Here is a 25,988-nt window from a genome sequence, read left to right on the forward strand (position 1 = left end):
CATCCAGAAACTCCTCAAGAAACTGCAGAACATTCAGAACACCTCAGTCAGACTCATCCTCAACATCGCCCGCAGCAGCCACATCACCGGCCACATGAGAGATCTCTACTTGCTCACAGTCAACAAAAAAATCACCTTCAAGCTCCTCACAGATGACTACAAAGCACTACAAGACGCGGGACCTGTGTATCTTAACCACCGCCTTGCATTCCACGCACCCACCAGAGACCTCTGCTCCACTCCACTGGCCCTGGCCACCGTCCCACATATCCACAGGACCACGGCCGAAGGAAGATCCTTCTACTAACTCGCAGTAAAGACCTGGAACACCCTGCCTCTCCGCCTTAGGCAATCACTGTCGCTGCCTTGATTCAGGAAAGACAAAAGACCTGGCTCTTTGACTGAACCCCAGTGCCTTTGACGGATCAGCAGCCCCCTCTCCCTTGCCTTGAGACCCTTACAAGTGAGTAGCTGCGCTTAACAAGGCAAGGGATTGATTAATTGAAACGTTGATATGTCAAGTAAAACAAGCCTTTGTTAAGAAAGTAGGTTTGGTGTCTCTTTAAAAAAGTATTTAATTGATTTGCTATTTTGTCTGCATGGTTGGTAGGATTGCCGAATAGGTGAATGGTAAACTGGGTCAAAGAATAGATGAATTGATGCAAGCATGAATGAATGATGAAAGGATAAGACAATAAATATGAGTAGCTATTGCGCACTTCCTACGCTACTACAAAAAACACATCAATGCACCCATACATTAAATAATCAATGTCTCAAGTCACTCATCAATTACCAATGGCTTTTACCCATAAAAAGCCTGTCTTATTGGTTTTGCCAATGCTTGTTCAAGATGTGTTACATAAGGAAAACAAGATACTTCTTGAAATAAGTACTTTAATTACACACTGCGAAGATCAATTCTTAGTACTATCATTTATTTTTTAAAGATTAAGAATCTTGCACATATGCTGCTAATACAGGCAGGTAAAAGGCCTGAGACGTTTAACAGTTGCATGTTAACCAAATATGTTTTAATGTTTTAACAATCAACATCAAACTTCATTAATGGCAAACCAGATAAAACCAGGTTGGTGTATATTAGCTAGATATTAAAATAAACATTGCAGAAATGTTCAACACAGGAAAAAAGGAGAACTACTTTATAGCAGTTTAATGTGGAAGATTTAGTGGGAGATTGGGAAGCCTCATCCAATAGAAAAAAACATTTTTAGAATGTTGTAGAGATATGGCAGAAAACTGAATTCCTTTTCTAAATGGCTTTTGTGACTAACAATTTGTGAAAATACTTTTATGACAATACACATCATCCTTTGTAGAAGACTAAAATCTAAATAAAAACAGTGATGGATCATCGGGCATTAACTAATTTTTTCAAGACCCCGTTTTAATTTCATTTGTTGAGTCTTTCAATAACAAGCGTCGTGTTTTTGCAGATCATCGTAGGAATTATCTCTTGGTTGGTGTGTGATTATAACTGAACCCAAATCTTAAGAGGGCAAAGTTTCCCTCTTCAAAGTCAATGGACCACCCAACGAGGTAAAACATCAAAACGCTGTGGGCCTGATTTAGATCTTAGCGGACAGATTACTCCGTCACAAAAGTAACGGATATCCCGTCCACCGAAATATAAATCCCATTATATCCTATGGGATTTATATTTTGGCAGACAGGATATCTGTCACCGTTGTGACGGAGTAACCCGTCTGCCAAGATCTAAATAAAGCCCTGTATGTTTTGCAATGAAGTCTTTAACAAGCGTGCCAACAGAAAACATTCCCTGTCTCATAACCACACAGACATAAATACAACTGTTTATTAAATGTGGATTCAATTTGTAGAACAAAATAACTGGGCTGGAAAGTTATGTCCTATGGCTAACGTAGAAGCTAACTACCAAGCACAAACCATCTCCATTGCAAATTAGAAGCCACTGCTTTTGACTACTTAACATAACCACAAATGTCTTCCGGCATTTAGTGGGTGTGCTCGAGACTTTACAAAAACCCTCTACCTACAGTAGTTAACATATACATTCACACATCATCAATTAACACCCACATTTGTTAGACTGTTAGCAGACCCATAAGTAAATAACTGCAAGCTACACACACATCGCGGCCCGACCTGACGCTGTTTTCTGGAGGATAGCAGGCTGTTCATGCTCAAATATTCACCAGCTTCTATGATCTCCTTAGTCCAGATGAGTGTCAAGTTTCTAGGCAATCGCCAATGAAGGCAATTAATCTTTTCCATCAAGCAATGTCACCTACACTAGAAAAGTGAACTCTGGAGCAAGTAACATGTCAGAGAGGATTACTGAGATTTGGCTATGAGGTTTGAGTCTGCCATCATTCCATATATAATGCCATAGCTGTGAAAATTTAGAATTATAAAACCTCTCCCCAAAAAAGGGGGTAACTTAGATCTTGGTGGATAGGATACTCCATCACAAACGTAACGGATATCCCGTCTGCCGTATTACAAGTGTCACAGCACATAATGCACTTATAATACAGCGGACAGAGTATCCCATCTGCCAAGGTGTAAATCAGACACAAAGTGTCTGCGTTAATGATTTACACACCATTCTTCCAGGAGTACAATTCTTAGAATATTAAACTTTTTGCAAAAATAAAATTATCATAGTGACGTGATATGTTATCCTTCCAAATCATCTGAAATGTTTCCTATCAAAATCTACAATGTTTCTGTTCATTTGGTTTTGCGTAAGAGTTTTACTACCTCTTCATGCTCTAAACGCAATATCCTTGAATATCTCACAAATCTGATGTGTGTGCTCGGCCATGGATAAAAGCAAGCACAATTCCAGTCGTTATTTATGTCTTACTCCAATACGTGAACAATCAAAGGAAATTACAGTAATGCAAGAAAGGCATGTCCAATAAGTCAAGGTTTGACCTTCCACGCGCCTTGTAAGGAAGAGAACAACGTAAATGTGTCATGTAACATACACCGAACATCTGCTCAAACGGATGACTTTGGTATCATTTTCAAGACGACCTTCCGAGGCAGTAGATCATTTTCATCAAGGTGCTTGACTCTCTTCATTGCTAAATAGAAAAGGAGTAGAAGTAAACCGAAGTATTAAGATATTTTGATCAGTAAGAAATTGTGAAAAAGTAAATTTACTATATAATGCCATATTTAACAATTGTATGATTATGAAAATCCTAAACTGGGCAAATTTGCAAGGATGGTATTCAAGTGCACTCTGGTACCAAGCAAACATTGATCTGCTAATGTTACAGAATTCTAAACTGATGCATAAACTGATATTGCAATTTTCAGACCACAGAGACTCTTTGGCTCTGTATTACCATGAAATATAGGCAAGAAGGGGAAAACATTTATTTGGAACAACTGATCGCCAGCTTAGTTACGCCATACAGAATTGTAAGCTTGAGAGAATAAAGATGTTCACTGCATTATCTGTATTAGTACACATCCATGGCAATGTTTTGGCACTCTATGAGGTAAGAAATCTGACAGTGTACGGCTCCTCCCACTCCGAAAGCTTGCCCATTCACTCCTACCTAACCCTCACTGAAGTCTCTTCTATCCTACTGCATATGGAAATAACTTATAAGAGGATGCAGAGAAGAGCTTCTATAATGGGATAGTAAGAACTAGTTGCTCACCTTTTTATTGTATAGTATTGTATTTATATAGTGCTTCCTATTCTTGGTAAGGAGTCGAAATGATTTTCGGCAAGTAGCACGCTACTGAAGAACCCAAATGGATTACTGGTGGAGTAGTATAGGGAAATATGAGTATAGTAATAGTATAGGAAGGTACGAGTTAATTTGAGTGGAGGACATGCAAGTCTGTTAGTTGGAATGAATAATGTAATAGAGGGTTAGAAGAGGGAAGAAAACCAGACGTGTTAATTGGGAGATCATAGTAGCAAGTTGAGGTCTGGGATGAGTAAAGGAAAGATGGAGTAGATAAAAGCTTGTAGAACGGAATTGGGGGGAAGAGAATCACAGTAGGAAAATGAGGTTTGGGGTGAGTCAAAGGAGAGCTAACATAAGTGAGAATTTACTAGGGTTGTTTGAGAGATCATAGTAGTAAACTGATGTTTGGGGTGAGCCAGGAGGTGTAGAGATCATAGTAGTAGAAAGGGTTTGGGATGAGAGAGTGAAGATAGAGGATACATTGATAGAGGTGTGGGGTGATGATAGGAGTAAAGCTTTTAAAAAGTAATGTCTTTTTCTTGTACAATCGGACTAAAATAATAAATATATAGATACATGATTACATAGTAAGGGAATATATGTGTAAGGAATATATTTTTAGATTTGTGTGTCTTGTTTTGAAGTATTGAGAGGAGATATTCATGTAATGGTTTTCTGTGAAAGAATTGTATGTGCAGTAATGCTGGTGAGTCGTATTTGAATAGTACAGGGGTGGTGAGGTGTTTTGGAGAAGAGTATGTGGTGTGTAAGAGGGGTTCAGCAAGAGTTATGAGTGTTTGTGTTAGATTTGGTCACTGGAATAGGTAATGTGTGTGGTGGTGTGTAAAGATAGTATAGTTGTGTGCAATTGGTAAAAATGGTGTAATGGGGGGCGTGGCTTAGCGAGCCAAGATCCTGGGGGTGCCTCACCTCGGCCTTCACTGCTGGACCTCCCGGACACAGATCTATCACGTAACCCGATGCTTCTCAGGGACTCCGCATGAGCTTGTTTCTGCCTGCCGGATCTGGCTCTGCAGCCGGAGGCAGCACATCGGCTCATCACTGCTTCAACTCCCGACGGACTTGATTATGCACATCCTGCTCTGAGGAGGGGTCCTCTACGTTTCCCCACTGTTAGTGCTTCCGTTCCTGGAGTATAGGGTGGGGGTGGGGGGACCGTTTTCCCGAGTTCTATTGTTTGTTTTTTGCTATTTTTTGCACCAGCACTTCTGCCTAGCTGCGATACGAGCATGCAGTGAGCGACATTGTAACACTATGCCCGTTACCCCGCACACTTGTAGCACCGTGCCCATTGCCTGTGCCAAGTGCTCGACCATTCGCCATGCCAGAGGGTCGTTCCAGAATGACATCACTTCAGGTTATGTCCTAGAATGTTAATGGCCTCTTAGATAAGGTCAAGCGCTCTGCGGTCCTCCGTTATGCCCAGCGACATACGGTGGATATATTGATTCTTCAGGAGACGCATCTGGTAGGCAACCATTGCCCCTTTCTGGCGCGCTATGGCGGGATTTGGCATTCTGGTTTTGCCCGTGGTTCTCTGGGGGTGGCGATCCTGATGCGCCGCGCTCTTCCCTTTGTTGCGAGTAAAGTGGTCCATGACCCGGGGGGTTGCTTTATCGTCCTGGAAGGGACCATTGGGAACCAATCCTTGAACCTGATCGCTGTGTATTCCCCCCCCTCGCTGCTGTCTTCCACACTCCAGGGTCTTGCACCTCTGGTGGCCGCCTTATCCCTGGGGGCGACTGTTGTCGACGGGGACTTCAATGCAGTTATGGACCCGGGCCTTGACACTGCTGCGTCCCCTTCCGCCTCCCGAGTTTCCCAATCTGCTCTCCTCTCAAATTGGGCTGTGTCTCTGGCACCCGAACTCCCGTCTATACACTCATACATCAGCCTCCCACCACACGCATGCCCTACTGGACTATCTCTTCCTGCCGGCCTTGGACTGTCGGTCAATCCAGGCCATCACCATCCTTCCCAGGGGGTTATCAGATCATTCCCCAGTATCCATGCAGATGGGCGGCCTCCCGGCGTCTTTGCGTCCGATCTGGCGGCTGAACGCCTGGTTTCTCCAGGACAAAGACTTCCGGAAACACATAGGGGACGAACTCCGTCAATACTTCTCCACTAATCAGGGATCGGTCTAATCTCCTGGTACTCTGTGGGAGGCCAGTAAGGTCGCCATCCGTGGCTTCGCCAAGGGCCAACTTAAACTCCAATGTACAAAACAAGATGCCCGTCTCACACTTCTGGAGTCCCAGGCTGCTTTACTTGAGGCCCGCCCTCCAGGTGAGGGAACAGAGGCCCAAGATCGGAAATTGGCGTTTTTGAGAGATGAAATTAAGCAGGCCTCCCTGGAGTCCGCTAAGCTGCTATGGAGTCCTCCGTGGCGCGAGTGTATGGCTGGGGAGATACAAATGGGAAGCTCTTGCATCGCTTAGCCACCTATCCTATGGCTAATCAGATTATCCCTGAGGTGGTTGATTCCCACGGGGAGACCCAACGGACCCCAATGGCGGTGGCCCAGTGCTTTGCCTCGTTCTATGCTTCTCTCTACCCTGCTCAGCCTCCAGACCTCACACTCTCAGGGCTCCTCCTGCAAGACCGATTCCCCCTTCCGTGGCTCACTGACACTGAGGCGGAAGACCTTGATCTTCCGATCACTCCGGAAGAGTTTAATGACGCTATCTCCCGCATGGCCGCAGGCAAGACCGCCGGGACCGGACGGACTCCCACAAGAGTTTTATGCATCCTACCGAGATACGCTGGTTCTCCAACTCCTGGAGATGTAACACGAAGCTGCGGACCGTGGCTTCTTCTGTCCTGAGACGGACCTGGCCACCATTATGGTGATTCCTAAGTCTCAGCCTCCCTCGGCCCAATGCTCTGATTATCGCCCCATCTCCCTCATTAATTTGGACCTCAAAATATTTGCCCCAGTCCTGGTGAACCGCATACGTCCTTACTTGGATAAATTGGTCCACCTGGACCAGTGTGGATTTATGCCCTCCCGGGGTACCAGGCACTGCCTCAAATGTCTCCACCTCGCCCTTGCGAACCGACATCAACTGACTCCTTATCTCTCTTTGCTCCTCGTGGACTTTGAAAAAGCATTTGATTCAATTAATTGGTGATATCTGGAGGCAGTGTTGTTGGAGATGGGTTTTGGGGCCCCTTTTCGTAACCTGGTTAGGATGCTCTATTGCAGACCGCTAGCCCAGGTGATGATCAATGACGCCCTTTCACACCCCTTCCCTATTGGGAGGGGCACAAGACAGGGTTGCCCATTCTCGCCCCTCCTTTTTGCGTTAGCGATGGTGCCCTTTGCTTCTCTCATTCGCACTGATCCACTTCTCACGGGATGGCAATGGCCCGGCCTGGCAGAGGACAAAATCGCCCTCTATGCTGACGAAGTTCTGATATTTTTGTCAGATCCAGCTCAATCAGGGCCCCGGTGTCTCCGTGCTTTACGCCTCTTTGAGCGAGTCTCCGGCCTCCGCCTGAACGCGGCTAAGTAGGTCCTGGTACCCCTTCATCTATCGAGAGAGTGCTTTGATTGGCAGTCATCGATTCCTCTACGGCGGCAGTCGTTCAAGTATTTGGGGATAGGGGAGGAGCCTAGCGCGCAACCAAGATGGCCGCGTAGGTGCGAGGCTCCCGAGGACCTCCGCGACCTCCTACATATATCCTGACAATATCCTGTCCTAGATGAGGGGAATCTGTTGGTGAGCCCGAGCTGAGGTGGCACCCGCTTTCCGCTTCCAAATTGGACCTCGGACTCCGGCGGTAGCACCGATTGAGATTTCCGGCCTTCTCCACGCCGGACCCCGGATTGGAGTTGTGGGGTGATCCGGAGGCAAAGTCAACAACAGCGGCGGGCTGGGCGCGGCGGCTCGCGTACCCCGCACTTTCACTTTTGCACCCTCCTTGCTGTCTCGGCGAGGTTGGGTCGCGGGGCACTGTGAGGTAGTGTGGCCCCGTTGGGGTGCCCTGCCGGCCCGCCGGCTGTGACTTGCCCCGTGTCCCAGTGGTGACCCCCCCCCCGGATCCCGTGAACCGGCTTGCCCGCCCTTTACGACGTGCCTGGCACGGCCGTGGGACTGGAACCATGTCCACAAAGCAAGATGGAGATCGGGCAAAGGTGAAATCGACCCGACGTGGCGCAGTCCACCAGTCTAACAGCATGGACCGCTATACCCTCCAGAAGGGATCTCCCGAGGTGCCGCGTAGGTCCCCTGAGGGCCCGACTGATGCTCCTGCTCTGCCCGCGGACCTGACCCTGCGAGACGTGATGGGCGCCATCGCTGAGATGAAGGCCTCGGTGGACCAGCGTTTTGATACACTGGCGCAGAAAATTGACTCGGTCCTTGTGGATGTTGGCCTGGTAAGGGCCGATTTATCCAAGACTAATGACCGGGTCGATTCGTTGGCCCACACCACATCGGGCCTCACGACGGATGTGGCAGCCCCCCAAAAGGAGGTGCGCCGGCTTGGCCAGGCGAGCGCGCTGATGGATCGTCGCCTGGAGGATTCTGAGGGTCGGGCCCGGAGGAACAATGTCCGTATTCTCGGGGTGCCTGAGGGACGGGAGGAGGCGGCGGCGGATCTATTCGTGGAGGACTTGATTCTCACCCACCTCCAGCCCCGGGGACTGAGTAAATTCTTCGCGGTGGAGCGGGCCCACAGGGTTCCCGGGGGAAGGCCCAAGGCCGGAGCCCCCCGAGGCCTCTCATCGCCCGGATTTTCAACTTTCGGGACAGGGACGCTATCCTGCAATCCTCCAGACTACAGGGGCCGGTCAGACTCGACAATATGGACATACATTTTTATCCTGACTTCACCCCAGCGGTCCAAAAGCAGAGACTAAGCTTTCTCGGAGTCAAACGTCGTCTACGGGACCTAAATCTCAAGTACGCTATGCTTTTCCCGGCTAAGCTGCGGGTGGAGTTGGATGGCCGTACGCACTTCTTTGATCGTCCCGAAGCAGCCGGGGACTGGTTAGATACCTTGCCTGGGGATCGGGATCGGGGGGGTGGGGGGGGAGCGGTGGGGGGAGAGGGCCCGCCGGATCAGGACTGAGGGACTAATATTATGCCTCGCTCTGGACAAAATTGATGTCACTTTTGACTGTTCGCCTGTTCGAGTAAGTCTCCTCCTGTGGAGGTCGTGTGGGGTCTCTTGGGGGTTCTCCCTCCTCCTCTGGGGGTTTAGTTAGTTTCACCTTCTATGGGGCGACAGGCACACTGCACTTTGGGGGGGCTGTTTGGGCTCATGCAGGGGTGCAGGGAGGGGGGAGTTCTGTTGGGGGGGGGGGGGAGTTGGGGTGGGGTGTTGTTGTTCGTTTTTACCACAAGGCAAACCCTTTTCTGTGTTGTTTTTAAGGTGCTCTCCGGGGGACGATTGATGGCTCCTGTGTGTGATGGGGGGTAGGGAGTTGACTTTGTTGTCTTGGAACGTTAATGGACTGGGGGATAGGATCAAACGAGGTGTGGTCCTGCAGTATTTGAAACGAATCTCACCCGATGTAGTCTTCCTGCAGGAGACACACCTTATTGGAAACTCTTTTTGTGCCATGAATCGGCGTGGCTATCGTTTGGTGGCCCACTCGGGCTTCACATCGGGCTCACGGGGTGTGGGCATTATGGTGAAGAACTCGCTCCCGTTGGAAATTGATGAGGTGCGCCATGATGATAGGGGACGCTATGCTGTTTTAGTGGGGAGAATGGAAGGCAAAGTAGTGGTTTTTGTATCGGTATACGTCCCACCGGGGTTACAGGCGACCACTTTTGCAGACTTGGTGCGCCTCCTCCTGGGCCTTCCGGGGGGACTCCTAGTGGTTGGGGGGGACTTCAATGCGGTGGTTTCTGGGACTCTGGATCGTCACCCCCCTCGGGACCTCCCCCGGGCCCAGGCGTGGCTATCTGGCCTCTTGGATACACTGGGATTGGTGGACTGCTGGCGCTTAACACATCCCACGCAGCAGCAGTACACTTTCCACTCGGGGGCACATGGTAGCCTCTCACGGCTTGATCATGTCCTTGTCCCGGCGGCCTATGCTGGGAGTGTGGGGGAGGTGCGCCATCTGGCGCGGGGTATCTCAGATCATTCCCCGCTCCTGTTCCATTTCGATGTCCTTCCGAGGGGTGAGGGCAGGGTAGTTCCCATCAATGCCTGGTACCTGCGCGACCCCACCATTCGCGCTGCTGTGATTAAATCCCTGCAGCGATACTTTGAGGAGAATGTGGGGTCCGTCCCTTCGGCTATCTCCTTGTGGGAAGCCTTCAAGACAGTTCTCAGAGGAGAGGCCCTGTCCCTCATTTCCCATGCCCGGAGGCGCGAGCGGGAGGAGGTTACCCGGGTGGAGGCCGAAATTGCTGAATTGGAGGGTGATTTAGAGGGCGGAGTGACGGATGCTGCACTGCATGTCCTACAACTTAAGCAGGCGGCCTACAGGGCCCTCGTTACGGAGGCGGCCAGGGGCCTCAGTAGGGAGCAGCAGGGGCGACTGTATGATGTGGGTGATAAGGCGGGCAAACTGATAGCGTGGTTGGATAAAAAGGAGAGAGTGAATCGTGTGGTCCCGCTGATTGAGAGGACGGATGGTGTGAGTGTCACCGAGCCAGAAGAAATTGTCTCCTGTTTCGCGGATTATTTCCGCGAGGTGTATTCTCCAGTCTCTCCTTGCTCGGAGGAGGACTCCCATTCCCTGCTTAGGGATATCGCGCTGCCCTCCCTCTCGGAGGAGGACAGGGTGTCGTTGGATGCCGCTCCTACATCCGACGAAATTGCCCTCGCCATACGTTCGGTTGCCTCTGGCAAGGCCATGGGCCCAAATGGCATTCCTATCGAGTTATATAAGTTGCGACCAGATGTACTGGCGCCCCACCTCCGCGCGATGTTCCTGGCGGCCCACTCGCTGGGCTCCCTCCCGCCGGACCAGCGTCTGGCTACTATCGTGGTGATCCACAAGGAGGGGAGGCCTCGGGACCGGGTCACATCCTATCGGCCTATCTCGCTTTTGAATGCGGAGCCCAAAATTCTCGCCAAGGTGCTGGCCAATCGGCTGGTCGGCGTGGTGGGCGACCTGGTTCACCAAGACCAGTCCGGCTTTATCCCCCATCGCAATACAGCCCTTAATCTGCGGCGCTTGCACGGGGTGCTCGCACGTGTCCCATTCGTGCGGGAGCCGGCCATTTTGGCGTCCTTAGACGCCACTATGGCGTTTGACACGCTTGAGTGGCCATACATTTGGGTGATGCTGGCGAAGTTTGGATTCGGCCCGGGCTTCATCAGTTGGGTCAAATTGTTGTATTCGGGCCCATTGGCGCAGGTGGTGGTGAATGGAAGAGTTTCGGCCCCATTCGAGCTGGGCCGGGGCACGCGACAGGGCTGCCCCTTGTCGCCGCTCCTGTTTGCGCTGGCCTTGGAGCCCCTGGCGGAGTGGCTGCGGTGGCACCCCTCCATCCGTGGACTCCGTTGGACCCCCGAATATGAGGACCGTGTGTCCCTATACGCTGACGACATCCTTTTGTACCTAGCCTCCCCACGTAAGTCACTCATAGTCCTGGTTGATGTTTTACGTTCATTCGGCCGGAACTCAGGCCTTGTCATCAACTGGGCTAAATCATGCGTGTATGTGCTCTCTGGGGAGGCTCCTGTCCTTCCGCGGGGTTGTCAGATTCAGATTGCCTCTCAGGGGTTTCGATACCTGGGTGTCTACATTACTCTGGACCCAGAGGCTCGCTACGAGCGGAACTTGCTTCCCCCTCTCCAGCGCTTGAAGGAGGACGTCGTGCGCTGGCGGCGCCTGCCGCTTTCGCCGCTCGGCCGGGCGGCGTTGTTTAAGATGATGTCGTTGCCACGTTTCTTATACGCTCTCCAGAACACTATGGACCCAGTCCCGGCGCGCTACTTCAGTGAGGTGGAGAGTTTACAGCGCCGCCTGTTCTGGGACGGGAGGCCGCGCATTGCCCTGGCGAAGTTGACGCTCCCATGGTATGACGGGGGGATTGCCCTCCCGGACATTAAACGGTATTACTGGGCCTCCCAGCTAGCTGCAATTAACCATGGCCTCTATGGGCCCGCCATGAACCCGGCGTTTGAGATGGACAAGATGCTACTGCCCGGTGGCGACTACAATCGAGCGCTCTACTCTGGCGCGCCCGACGCTCGCTTGACGGGACCTACGCGTGTCATGGTCAGAGTATGGCATGCGGCTAATGCAGCTATGGGGTGGAAGGACCGTTTGACCCGGGCGTCACCGCTGTATGCGTCTGAGAAGTTGGGCTCTCTCTGGACCTCGAAGGGCTTCGCGAAATGGGACATGATAGGCATCAGTAAAGTGGGGGATCTCTGGTCGAGGGGAGGATTTAAAACATTCGAGATGCTGCAGACGGAGTTTCAGTTGCAGGGCAGTGAATACTTTCGATACCTGCAGATCCGTCATGCACTGGGCTCCGTCTTCCCAGATGTCGCCTCCATCCCGGAGTCTTCCCCCCTGGAGGATAGAGTGCTAGATGGCCACGTCCCAGACAGTACGATCTCCCTTATTTATAAAAAACTGATTAATGATCGATCGGGCTTGCTGATTGGCCTTCGCGAGGCTTGGGTTGCCGACGGTCTGGAATTGGACGATGAGGACTGGATCTCCGCGGTGGCCTCTCCGAAGGAGGTGGCTATACCGGCTCGCCTTCGCTTCGTCCAGCTCAAGATAATCCACCGGGTCTACATGACGGGGCCAAGGCTTCAGCGCATGGGCTATACTGTGGATGGATTGTGTAAGCGTGATTGTGGTGCCGTGGCGACCTTTCTGCATATCTTATGGGAATGCCCGAAGGTGGAGCGATTCTGGCGCGGTGTGCACGAGGTCCTGCGAGTGGTTACGCGTGTTGCGCTGCTGCCGGAAGCGAGGAGATGCCTGTTGAATGTGTGGGAACCAACTGACTACTCGGCTCCGCAAACGTGGTGGGTGACTCTGGGATATATGATTGCTAAGCGTGACATTGCGCAACTGTGGGGATCCCAGAACCCCCCGACGGTGTCGGCCTGGAAAGAGCACATGGACTGGTGCATGTTTCGAGAAAAGGTGGTGTATGTGGCGAGGGGTAAGCCTGGGACATGGGTGAAAGTGTGGGGCCCCTGGAACGCCTACCGTGGGAGTATTTGCGCGCCACCATTGATGCCTGCTGCCTCACCAGCCCCGTCCCCTTAGCTGACCCCTTCCCCTAGCCCCGGGCACAGGGTTCCCCCAGTCCTCGCTCTGTTTCCCTTCCCCTCCTTGGACTCCTCTGATAGTTGGGGTTCCCCATTGGGGAGCACGTGCTGCTACTTTCGACTGTAGGGTAGCCTTGTGGGTGTTGTTTTCTTGTTGTTTGTATAAAATGAAACCGTACTGTGACGTATTATGGCTGTGGCCCATGATGTTGATGACTCCTGCTTATGCTCCTTTGTAACGCCAAGTGTTCTATGAACGTATGCCATATGTTTCTACCATTCCTAGCGGCCGGCCGGAAGGTTGTGGGCCCATATTTGTATATTCTTGAGATTTGTAATAAACGGTTTCAAAAAAAAAAAAAAAAAAAAACAACAAAAATAAAGTATTTGGGGATATGGGTGGCCCTCCTTCCTGACCTCGCCTGGTCTCTCAACGTCACTCCTCTGGTGAAACGGGTTTGTGCTGACCTCCTTAAATGGCAAACACTACCACTAAACCCTATGGGCGGAATAGCTCATTTTAAAATGATGGTACTGCCACGATTTCTCTGTTTGCTCCAGAATACACCCCTCTCCTTTTCACGGTCATGATTCCAGGAGATGGATGGTTTGGCCACTAAAATTCTATGGGGGGGGGGGGGGGTTCGGAGACCGAGGCTGGCCCTCACCCAGTGCAGGATACCGCCTTTTGACGGTGGGCTGGTTATGACTAATTTGTATTTATATTATTTGGCGACTCGGCTCCTTACCATACTTGATTGGTTTAATGGTGGCTGGTCGGACCCGGCATACCGCTTTGAGCTGCATAACTTGGGTTTCTCCAACATTCAAGGGATGCTATACCCCAAGCTTTGCCTGAAGTCACGTGCGGGGTGCTCCTAGCCTGGCGGGCCTCCCTGCTCCATACCTACTGGTCAGGCAAACTGACCAGTTACACCCCATTATGGTGTGGAACGTGGCTCAGAGATGTTGCCGCCCTTTCTAGCTTCAGAACCTGGGATCTCATTGGAATTTCACAGCTTGGGGATGTCTGGGGTGGGAGCCACATATGCAATTTCCCGGATCTGCAGGCTCGGTTCTCCCTCCACACCACCCAGTTTTATCGCTACCTGCAGCTCCGCCACGCCCTCCACGCCCACATCCCAGAAGGGACCTCCCTACCCGAATACAGCCCACCTGAAGCCCAGATCATGAATGGCGATCTGGGGAAAGGGGGGATTTCCCGCATCTATCGCTCCCTCATGAATAACACCCCCAACTCCCTCTCCCATCTCCGTTGTAAGTGGGAGGGCTGGCTTGGCTCCCTGGACAATGCCGATTGGAGAGATGTGCTGATGGCCCCCAAAACAGTCACTGCTTTAGCGCAGCTCCGATTAGTTCAACTATACTACTTACACGCGGCCTACCTCACGCCATTGCGACTTCACCGCGCTGGGCTCCGACCTGATGCTTCCTGTCCCCTCTGTGCGTGCCCCCAAGCTGACTTTTACCACATGGTATGGCTTTGTCCTGCAATCACGCGCTACTGGGAGCTGGTGGCAGGGGAAGTTACGGAGGTCCTGGGTTGGGAAATACCCCCGAGTCCGATGAACATACTCCTGGGCGTAACCGAGGGGCTAGAAGGAACCAGAGCCGAGTAGGTATGTGTAAACACGGCATTCATGGTGGCTAAAAGGGACATCGCGGCCAATTGGATGACCCCGACATCTCCTTCACTGGCGCGCTGGCGCAGAGGGGTAGATTGGTGCACTGCACAAGAGCGACCGATGTATGTGGCCTGGGGCTGTCCCAAAAAGTTCCGACGGGTATGGGGCAAATGGGTTGGGGTGGTGGAAGATTGAACATTCCGGACAACCAATTATGGACATGGGTGAGGACATTGCTGCTGATCTTCATATGTTGCATTCTATATGCTGGGGTCTTAATTTTTTGTCAGTGCTATGCACTGCTCACTGTCCCAAGAGCTGGTACTGTTTTTCTTTGCTGCATTTTCTTAAAACAATAAAATTGATTATTAAAAAAAAAAGGGTGTAATGGCATGCTGAATATAGGTTATCATGATAAAAGGGAGCAAACAGAGGATAGAGCTGGTGTTTTGTTTTAACAGGGAGTGTGTGTTTGGATGCATTAAAGTTATGTATAATGTGACGTTGTGTTGTGATGGTGATGTGTGGATGTGTTAGTGGTATGGAACAGAGTTGTGTTTTGAGTGAGAATGCAGGTGCCATACTGTTGTAATAGGGGTACAATTGTGTGTAGGTGTGGTTTATGGGGTTTTGTAGTAGTTCAATACACATTCAAATCTGTATCAGATTTATTTGTGGTGTATGAGGTTTGTTTGTGGTGCATGAGCAGAATGCCTTTGCTGATATTGTGTTTGGATGTTTACAGATGTGGATGGCTTAAAGTGGTAGCACATAAGTGAAAATTAGGCAGCATCTCTGGCCCTAGACCTGACCTTAACAGGCCCAACCAGGCAACTGCCCTTCTCCTCTCCGCCCAGCCCAAACATGCAACTGCCCTTATCCTCTCCACCCTTAGCCCCGACGCCTGGGCTGAGACACCCTGAGCCCTATGCTTAAAATGCGCTATTGGCCAATGGAACCCTAGCCCTAACACTAACAACTCAGAACCCTAACCCTAAACTCTAGAGCCAATCGGAGACCTGGCTCTATTAACCAATCATAGACCTGGCCCTAACAACCAGCCAAAGCCTTAATCCCTAAGTCCAATAGGAAACCCTAGCCCTAGCAGCCAATCAGAAACCTAGCCCAAACAGCCTATGCAGCAAACCCTCTGGCAGCAAGAACCACATACAACAGCACTCAGCACTTGTAGACCACACAGCACCAAGCTTTTAGTCAACATCTACAGAATTATTACACCACATCCATGTCATCTGAGCACACTCATAAGCACAAAATACATCAGACCGGACGTTGAATAGTAGTAAAGCAATTACACTACTAGGACTTTGGGACCTGCCCTGCTAATTACCCAAAAGTGTGAAAGATTGTTAAGCTAAAGAACACCGAAAGCTACTTGCAAGATAAGTAACTACGAAAACAGGCTTTTTGCGGGTTTCCCCCCACTTTCTTTCTCCATTTGGACTACTAGATACTGGATTTCGACTAACAGTGCACTGAAGCCTGGTAACCAGGTCCCAGTGCTCTCTCCCTAAAACTGATTCCAGCGAACTGGCAACCCCAATTGGCAAGGGCTTTAACCCCTTATAAGTCCCTGGTACCAGGGGTACCCAGCGAATGTGAGTTAAAGGGGTCACTGAAGTGGGCCTGAAGCACTGTTTGTGCCATCCTGAGTGACCCAAGTAAACAGATGACAGCAGTAATGCCATTGCAGGAGAAATGCAAACTGCTTGAACTTGACTTTGCCCTCACCATGTGTGGAAAGAACAATATATACCTGTTATCCCTGAGGTAGGCCTCCTGAGCCCAGGAGAACGTGTGCATTATTTTAAAGGTGTGGACATATAAGTGCGAGCTTATATGCCCCTATAGTAGTCACTTTCCATTAAGGGCTACTATAAGTAATCACCGGTTCATAGGATAACATGAGCTGGTACCCGGGCGCCCCAAATGTGACCAACTCCATTATGGTACCACTGAAATATATAATGTTTGGTATCAAAGTGCCTCATCGCCCCTGACATGATTCCCATGTCTGATTTGATGTGACATGCACCCAGGATGCTGCCTTAGAGGTTTGCCCACCTGGTTGCCCCGGCCTTTCCTGTGCCCTGGCTGACAGCCCGCAGCAGCTGCCGCCAAGACAAGAATTTGACTTCCTGCCAGGAGATGGAATACTCCCACAAGTCAGAAAAAAGAGCTGGGACGGGAAGGAGATGACACCTCCCTCCCCGATAGAATGGCTAGTGAAGTGGCACATCAAGGCTGTGAGCTTCAAAGCTTACACCGCAACTGATATGCATCCAGGATGCGTCCTAAAGGAGGCAGCAGCCCACCCCAAAGCACAATGCACCATGCAAGCAGGAAAAGTATGCAGTAAGGAGGTGTACATCCTCTGAAGGCTAGCTACAGCCCAAGGGTGGGCTACTTGGTCTGGACAGCAAAAAAAGGTTTCTGCCATTTTAAAAGCGGCAGAATAGAGGGTTCTGGGTAGAAAAGGTGGCACACACCCCTGGATGTGGTTACCTCAGGGGAAGATTAGCCACTGGAGGTAGTAGCCCATTGGCTACTTGCACCCACATCCCTAAATCCAGGATATAAGGGGCACCCCTGGCACCAGAACCTCAGATTTGAGGCAAATTGCAACCGAGAATAAAGAGAGACCCAAGTCTGTGACAACAGGAACTGCACAAAACAAAGGCGTTATACTCTACACCTGTGGCAACCATCTTGAAATTGCACAACTGCAATTCGTTCCGGACCAACGACTAGTGCCTCAAGGCAGAGGGACCCCTTTGAGAGCAAAGGCAACTCCAGACTTCCTTGCACAAGTGGCACTATTCCCCTGCAGTCGGCTGGTAAAACCAACGTACTGGAACCAAAGAATAGCTGGCCATCAGACCCTCAGAGAGTTTGCCCAAAAGTAGATGATTCAGTGCATTATGGGAAACGTAGTCCTGAGCACCAGAAAGTTTCAGGTAGCTACCATTCCTCTTGGACGTCCAAATAACTTCTTGCTGACCTTACCACTGCCAAGGCTTGTTGGTGGCCCATCTGATAAAGCCACAGAAAAAGAAGCATACAAACTAAGCCTGGTGGCTTATGAACACCTAAGAAAGAATTTGTTGCCAATCGAATCAATTCTGCCATAAATTCAGCTAAAGAGCTCTTCAGAATAGTTACCAGCCTGGCGTACCCTGGTACACCCAGTGTCTCCTCGAATCAAGAGTTTTGCGATGAAATAGCCAGATTCTTTTGCAGTAAGGTGGAGGCTATTTTCGCTACATTTAATGGCCCTACAACAGATGGAACACTGGGCATCGGAGAGAGATATGAATCTCGGTCGGGTTTCCACTCGAGTTTTGATGAGTTCGCACCCTTACCCATCGGAGAGACCCATAAGTTACTGATGTCTACTAAATCAGCCTCTCCTTACGATCTATGTCCGGTGGCGGTTTTAAAACTAGCCCCAGAACCCATTGTTATAACGCTGACCGCTATGATGAACGCCATGTTCAAGGAAGGACATTTTCCTAAAGCCTGGAAAACCGCATCAATTCTACCTCTACTCAAGAAGCCCAATCTGGACCCGAAGGATCCCAATAACTTTCGACCTATCTCGCGTATTCCTCTGCCAGCTAAATTGGTAGAGAAAAGTATGAACGCACAACTAACTACATATTTACGAGAAGCACAAGTATTGGATCAAACCTAACACGGGTTCAGAGCGGGGCATACTACGGAGTCCGCTCTTCTAAAATCTACAGAGGAAATTAGGGCCGTACTGGATCAGGGAGGCAAAGCCGCAATGATCATGTTGGACTTGTCCGCGGCCTTCGACACAGTCCATCATGATTTGCTGATGGACCGGTTGTGGGGATGTGGAGTCCAAGGCAAAGCGTGGGAACTTCGGACAGAATGCAAACAGTGTCACTCGGCACATTCTGTTCTAAACCCTTCTCATTGCCCTGCGGAGTTCTGCAGGGTTCCTCTCTTAGTCCTACACTTTTTAATGTTTATGTTTCCTCTCTTGCCCCCTTGATCAAATCCTTTAGATTAGCTCTGACATCGTACGCAGATGACACTCAGATTGTGGTGTCCCTGCTACCAGGGCAAGAGATGGGGACAGAAATACGATTTCACGACTGCATGGAAGCAGTGGGTAAATGGATGTCCCAAAACTGTTTAAAACTTAACTCTGGTAAGACTGAAGTTATTCTGTTTGGCAATGCCCCCAAGTTCTGGACCCCAAGTTGGTGGCCAGCTTCGCTGAGCGTACTTCCGATTCCCACCAGGAAAGTAAAAAACGTAGGAGTCCTGATTGATGATAAGCTTCATTTCGAAGACCAAGTTAATTCAGTTGTCTCGGCTACCACATTTGCTCTGAGAACATGCAAGAACATTTTACAGTATCTACCAAAGGAAAATCAATGTACATTATGACGAGGCTGGATTATTGTAACAGCCTCTACCTTAACATTCAAGAGTGACTGCTGCACAGACTCCAACTTCTACAGAATTCGGCCGCTAGACTGCTCACAGGGACGGCTAAATTTGCCTCTGTTTCCGGTGACATCAGAAGACTTCACTGGTTACCCATTAAGAAACGGGTGCAGTTTAAATCACTCTGTACTGTTTTTAAAGCTCTTCACAGGGCCGGTCCAGAGCATCTGAAGCAGCAGTTTCAGTGGTATGTCCCCAATAGACCACTTCGCTCTCTAGGAGCAAAAAAACAGTCCCTACTTTTAAAAAAGCCGGCTGGGGAGGTAGGAGTTTTCGGGTAGGGGCAGTCAAAGCTTGGAACGCCCTCCCATTTCAGCTTAGAAACAGCACGGATCTACTGGCTTTCAGGAAGGCCTTAAAAACTTTTTGGGCTATTTGGCATTTAATCCATGGCCGCTTTTGTGAGTTCCTTTGGGAGGTTTTGTAGATAGCGCCAGGACACCTTCGGGTAACAGTTTGCGCTTTAAAAATATTATAACATAACATAACATAACCACCACCTTTACTCAATGCTGCAACATCGACCTCCGCAGCCCCTTTAAACGACCACAGCAGTGGCCCTACTGTTGACTTCTTGTACCTGTTTCCATGTAAAAACTGTCTACGTGGTAAAACCAGCTTCCCCGCGGCTCCTGCTTCAGCACCAAGGACAGCCAGGACAACTCTGCACCCGGGCTTCTTAAGCCAGGTAAAATCCAACTGACTGTAGTGGCTAGGGACCCGCATCACCTTAATCTCCAGTAGGTTCCACGCAACTCGACCTACAAGTGACTGATTGTCACTAGTGATTTTAACTATTGACCGCAATGCTAAAGTTTTGCAGTACTGATTTGTATTGATTTATTTTTGCCTCTAAAATACATTATACTTAACCGATTGACTTTGTTTTGGTGTTTACATTTATATAGAAATCTGCTATATTTTCATAAATTGGTGTCGGATTTCTTTCGAGTTGTGTCAATTACTTATCAGCCATGTTGGTACTCTTAAGTGCTTAACTCCTTCGGAGCGTCGGACGGCTCCAGTGCTCATGTGGGTTGGACATGGAACAGGGAATCCCTTTGGTGCGGGCATCAGAGGGATTCCCTTTATCCCCCCAACTGCCTCGGGAGCTGGGCAAGAGCCGTTGCTCCCCCCATACCATTGAGGGTGAATTCAGTCTTTCTACCCCCCCCCCCCCCCCCGGGTGGCAGATACAGGCAGTAGCCCCCAATCTGCCCCACCAAAGCCCACTAGAAACCAGGGATTTTTTTTCTTCATTTAAATTAGGGGTGGGGGCTGCCCATAACGGGCATGCCAATGCCCCCACCTCCCCCCTTAAAGATTATAGTTGTTTGCCCCCCTGAGGGGGCAGAAAGCACACTAGAAACCAGGGATTTTTTTGGGCCATTTAAATTGGGGGTGGGGCTACTCAAAATGGACATGCCAATGTCCCACCCACAAAAACTTTCTGTGAGGGGCGGTAGCCCCCAATCTGCCGCCCCAGGGGGGCAGAAAGCCCATTAGACACTATGGTTTTTCGCCCCGTAGAATTTAGGGGTGGGAGCTACCCAAGATGGACATGCCAATGCCCCCACCCCTAACTCCCCACAAAATTCCTCTCACTGAATCCCCTGGGGGGAAAATGGGGGCCGTAGCCCCCAATCAGCCCCCCCCCAAAGCTGACTAGAAACCAGGGATTTTTTTAGGGCCATTTAAATTAGGGGTGGGGGCTTCCCACGATGGGCATGCCAATGCCCCTAAACCTCCCCCTCCACAAAAAATTCCAGTCTTTCTGCCCCAGTAACTCCCAATCTGCCCCCCGGGGGGGGAAGAAAGCATCCTAAACATGTTATGTTATGTTATTTAGGATTTCTATAGCGCACGGCTACTCCATTGGAGTGTCCCGGCGCTTTTTATTGGCAGCTTGAAAAAATAAAATCATAACACCGAAAGACAAAAGAAAGACAGCAAAACTGAGGAAGAAAGCATGCTAAGAGGCAAAGAGACAAGTTTTAAGGCCCTTCCCAAAAGTCAGCAAATTAGACGTGCTACGTACAGACAATGGCAAAGCATTCCAAAGCTGCGATGCCTTCAGCTTGAAGGAGCGACCCCCTACGCGGGCCCTCTTTACTCGAGGGACCACCGCAAGGAAGAGAGATTCGGATCGCAAAGATCGAGCCGGGCGATAAAAAGTATGCCTCCTTTGCAGATATTTCGCGCCCGAGGCATAGAGAGCCTTATGAGCCAGCGTCAACGCCTTGAAGACTATCCGCTTCCGGATAGGCAGCCAGTGCAGCGACTGCAGAAGGCCAGACACTCTGGCTCGTCTATGAAGGCCGAAGATAGCCCGAGCAGCCGAGTTCTGGACCACCTGAAGGCGCTGTAACAGATACTCAGGAAGACCCAGATATAGGACATTAGAATAGTCCAATCTGGAGCCAATTAAGGCCTGCACAGTGATCCTCCTGTGCTCTTCTGAAAGCAAAGGAAGAAACTTCCGGAGCATCTTCAGGAGGCCAAAACATGTACCGGTAAGACCGAGGATCTGAGATCTCAGCGTCAGACCATTGTCGATCTTAATTCCCAAATGTTTTGCCTGCTGGGAGGAATGTGCAGGAGGAAACATATTAGTCGGCCACCATTCCTGCCAATCTGGATCAGAGGTACAACCAAAAAAGAGTACCTCAGACTTATCTGAGTTGCATTTGAGGCTGTTCAGCTGGAACCATTTGAAAACAGCCCCAAGGCACTCACGAATACTCTCTCCGTCAAACTCCTCACCTTTCCCACACGTAAAGAGGAGCTCAGTATCATCGGCATAGGATAGGATCTGGGCCCCCAAGGACTACGCCAGAGCGGCCAATGGAGTCATAAAGATGTTAAAAAGAGTCGGACTCAACACAGAGCCCTGAGGGACTCCGACTCCCAAAGGCGGCATCACGGCAGAGCTTGGGGAGACCCAGACCGTTTGTCGACGGTCCGCTAAGAATGATCTAAACCAGCTGAGCACCGTCCCCCTCAGACCGATCTCATGAAGTCTGACGAGGAGACCCTCGTGGGGGACGGTGTCAAAGGCCGCCGACAAATCAAGCATGACAAGCATAGCTTTACCTCCTGAATCCAGTGCCTCCTTAATGGCTTCAGACACCTCCAAAAGCGCCGTCTCGGTGCTTAAATTGGGGCGGAAGCCAGATTGAGTAGGATGAAGCAGATCGTTGGTTTCCAAAAATCCAGAGAGCACGGTGTGCACGTGCTTCTCCACAATTTTAGCCAGCGCAGGAAGAAGAGGGATTGGCCTATAATTGGCCAACGCCTCAGGGTCTAGGCCAGGCTTCTTGAGGAGGGGGATCACCATCGCCTGCTTCCAAGCCTGCGGGACCACCCCCTCACACAAAGAGAGATTCAAGAGTGGATTTGCCAAGGGATTTACAACCGCCGCCATCTTCGCCAAAAATTTGGCAGGGCATGGGTCAAGAGGCGACCCAGATTTAAGATTGACCATCAATGCCAATGACGATGCAGCTGAAATAGGCGGAAAATCGGCCAAGATGAACTCCTCAGGAGCCGATGGAACTGGCTCATCCGCAAAGCTGAGGCACGCTTCCACCATCCTTGAGGGAAAGGAGTCCTGAATCAACTTTATCTTAGCTGTAAAGAAGTTGGCAAGAGCAGAAACCCACGACTCAGTGGGCGCGGCCTGGGTTACATTAGACCGTGGAGTCGTGAACTCCCTCACAATGGTGAAAATCTCCTTGCAGGAATTGGAGGCAGCCTCTATTCTCCTGGCAAAATAACCCTTTTTCTCAAGGAGGATATCACGATGGTATGTTTTAATCGTGGTCCTATACAGCAGCCTGGCCGCCGGGTCATAATGTGAGCGCCACGCCCTCTCAGCCACCTTGCACTGCCGGCGAGAAGCTGACAGTGCTTCCGTAAACCAAGGGGCAGAAACCCGCTTTGATGTTGCTCGGGGTGTCCTCACAGGGGCGAGATCATCTAGCCTGTCCATCAGCCACGCCTGCAGAGACTCGAGGTCCCGTTCCAAATCGCCCGAAAAGGGGCAAGGATGATCAAGAGAAGCCTGAGCTAGCATCTCTGGGGTCACCCGATGGAATGCCCTCACTACTAGTCCCTGCTGTCTAAAAACGGTACTAGAGGGTTTCTCCAAGCCTGGCACATAAAATTTGGCCAATCTATGATCAGACCAAAGCACCGGTAAAAGTTCTAACCCCTCTAAGGGGAGCGTCGAGAAAACCTGATCCAGGGTATGGCCTCTATCGTGTGTTGGACCGGAGAGGTGAAGGACAAGGCCTAGAGGGGCCGTAATATCGATCAATTTAATCACCTCAGGGTCCTCTCCCTCATCCATATGAAAGTTAAAATCTCCAGCCAACACACAATGCTCCGCTCTTAAGGCCAGCAACGAAATAGCTGACAGCAGCTCCTCGAAGAAGGAGCCAGCCGGTCCAGGGGGTCTATAAACCAACAGCCATTTAAGAGCTTGGTGGGCGGCCAGTACGATAGAAACGGCGAGGGATTCCGAGCCTGTGATAGCATCCATAGGGATAATGGAACAGGCGGCAAGTTTATTCACTACAAGTGCCACACCACCACCCCTCCCCTCCAGCCTATCTTGCCTAAAAATATTATAATCAGGAGGAATTGCTATGGCAATATCAGGATTGGACAAATCCCCAAGCCATGTCTCTGTCAACATCAGGCAAAGAGGTTGTTCCGTAACAATGAGATCAAAGATCTCCTGAGCATGTCTGGGCACAGATCTGGTATTTAAAAGCATGCAAATATGCTTCACATTGCCCGCTCCCGTATTCAGTTGGATAGTCGGGACAGTACCTGGTGTCCAGCCACAGGCCGGGCAGCGCCTCTTACCCCTGAAACGGCCAGGAAAGACTGTATGGCAAGCGCCCGATACCTTTTGCAAGGAGCGCAGCTCCTGCGGCGAATAACATACCATCCTATCAGCACCACTCCTAATCCTACAGAGCTAACCCCACCCGCCGCTCCGACGCCTCCAAGACGCTGACCGGCGCAGACGGGCAGGACTCTGGCAAGACTCAGGCACAGCGAGGGCGCACCCGCTGCGCGATCCCGCTGCGCGCAGAGGACTGATTTAAGTAGGGCCGCCAGGTGAGGTGAGAACCGCCCCACTAGGACACTCAATATGGCGCTGGGAAAGCGTCACTAGCCCTCCCAAGATGGCGCCCAAACAAAGATCGAGACTAAGCTCCTAAACCCTCAGAACCGTACCCGCTAAGCAGCGGTGAGCAGACCAATTATATGCAGGTAAGGGGACAGCTACCCCACTAAAAACAGGGCAAATAGAAAGAAAATAAAAATAAATAAAAAACGGGTACTTTAAAAACAAGCGCGCTTCAAACACAGCGCTAAATGCACTGCCAAGCTGCCAAGCAGGACGAATGGAACCTGGTAGGGCAGAACAGCAAAACGGACCGCCTTAAGTAGGGCCGCCATGTGAGGTGAGAACCGCCCCACTAGGACACTCAATATGGCGCTGGGAAAGCGTCACTACCCCTCCAAACATCAGGGTTTATTTTGTTTATAGGCCCCCATCCTACCCCCCAAAGAAAACTTAAGACTTTCTGCCCCCCCCCAGGAGGTAGATGGGGGGAATAGCCCCTAATCTGCCCGCCAGGGTGGGGGGGGGGTCAGAAAGCCCACTTAGCACCACACATTATTTTTTTTTATATAGGTAGGGATGGGGGCTATGTGCCAGCGATTAAGCTGGTGTTTTATTCATAGGTGTGGGGGCTGCCCAGAATGGGCATCCCAATGCCCCCACTCTCCCAAAAGAATAGCCACAGTCTTTCTGCCCCCCTTAGGGGCATATCGGGGCAATAGCCCCCGATATCCCCCCTACCTAAGGCGGCAGAAAGCCCACTAGGCACTGACTTTTTTTCGGAATGTGCCTACCTGAGGATTTTGGGTCCTAGCGCAGCGGGCACCTAGGGTAACATATCAAAACTGTATATTTTTGAAAACTAGACACTAAGGGGAATCCAGGATAGGGTGACTTGTAAGGCTCTCACCAGGTTCTCTTACCCAGAATCCCTTGCAAACCTCAAACTTTCTAAAAAAAACACATGTTCCTCATATTTCTGTGATGAAAAGTTCTGGAATCTGCGTAGATCCACAAATTTCCACACACCCCTCATTCTCCAAAGTCTTCCGATAAAATTGGTACCTCACTTGTACGGGTAGGCCTAGAGACCCCGACAGGAAACGGCCCAAAATGCGACGTGGACACACCACATTTTTACAGTGAAAACGGACCCACTTTTTTGCAAAGTGCCTAGCTGCAGATTTTGAACCCTAGCTATCCCTGCACCTAGGGAAACCTGGCAAACCTATACATTTTTTAAATCTAGACACCCAGGGGAATCCAGGATGGGGTGACTTGTGTGGCTCTCACCAGGTTCTGTTACCCAGAAGCCCTTGCAAACCTCAAACTGTGTTAAAAAAAAACATTTTCCCCACATTTCTGTGAAGGAAAGTTCTGGAACCGCAATCTTCCACCCACCCAACATTCTCCAAAGCCTCCTGATAAAAATGATACCTCACTTGTGTGGGTGGGCCAAGTACCTACGACAGGCAAGGGCCCAAAACGCATTGTGGAGACAACAAAATTGCCTATCACAAAAAGACCTGGTTTTGCAAGGGGGGGCACCTGGGTTTTTAGCCCCAGTCTCAGCAGCCATCAAGGGAAACCTGCCAAACCTACACATTTCCGAAAACTAGACACCCTGGGGAGTCCAGTGTGGTATGGCTTGCATGGATGCCCCAATGATTCAAATTTAGCTGAAAAAAAATCAAATTTTCCTCACTTTTCTGTGGGGGAAAGTTGCGGGATCACCGGGCTGACACC

The 25,988-nt window shown here is 50.3% G+C and overlaps 1 protein-coding gene across 2 annotated transcripts in view; it reads right to left on the reverse strand.

The window, feature by feature from the left end:
* Positions 1-1,726: 1,726 nt before the first annotated feature.
* The window catches only part of ZCWPW1 (zinc finger CW-type and PWWP domain containing 1), a 1,624,070-nt gene continuing 1,599,808 nt past the window's right edge, over positions 1,727-25,988 (reverse strand). For both annotated transcript variants that reach the window (XM_085639318.1, XM_085639317.1), the window contains exon 17: positions 1,727-3,095. In XM_085639318.1, coding sequence (XP_085495444.1) covers positions 3,071-3,095 — 25 coding nt within the window. In that variant the 3' untranslated portion in view covers positions 1,727-3,070. The remainder of the gene's footprint in view (positions 3,096-25,988) is intronic.

The sequence above is a fragment of the Triturus cristatus genome, chromosome 12 (assembly GCF_964204655.1).
Source record: "Triturus cristatus chromosome 12, aTriCri1.1, whole genome shotgun sequence".
NCBI classification, from domain to species: domain Eukaryota; kingdom Metazoa; phylum Chordata; class Amphibia; order Caudata; family Salamandridae; genus Triturus; species Triturus cristatus.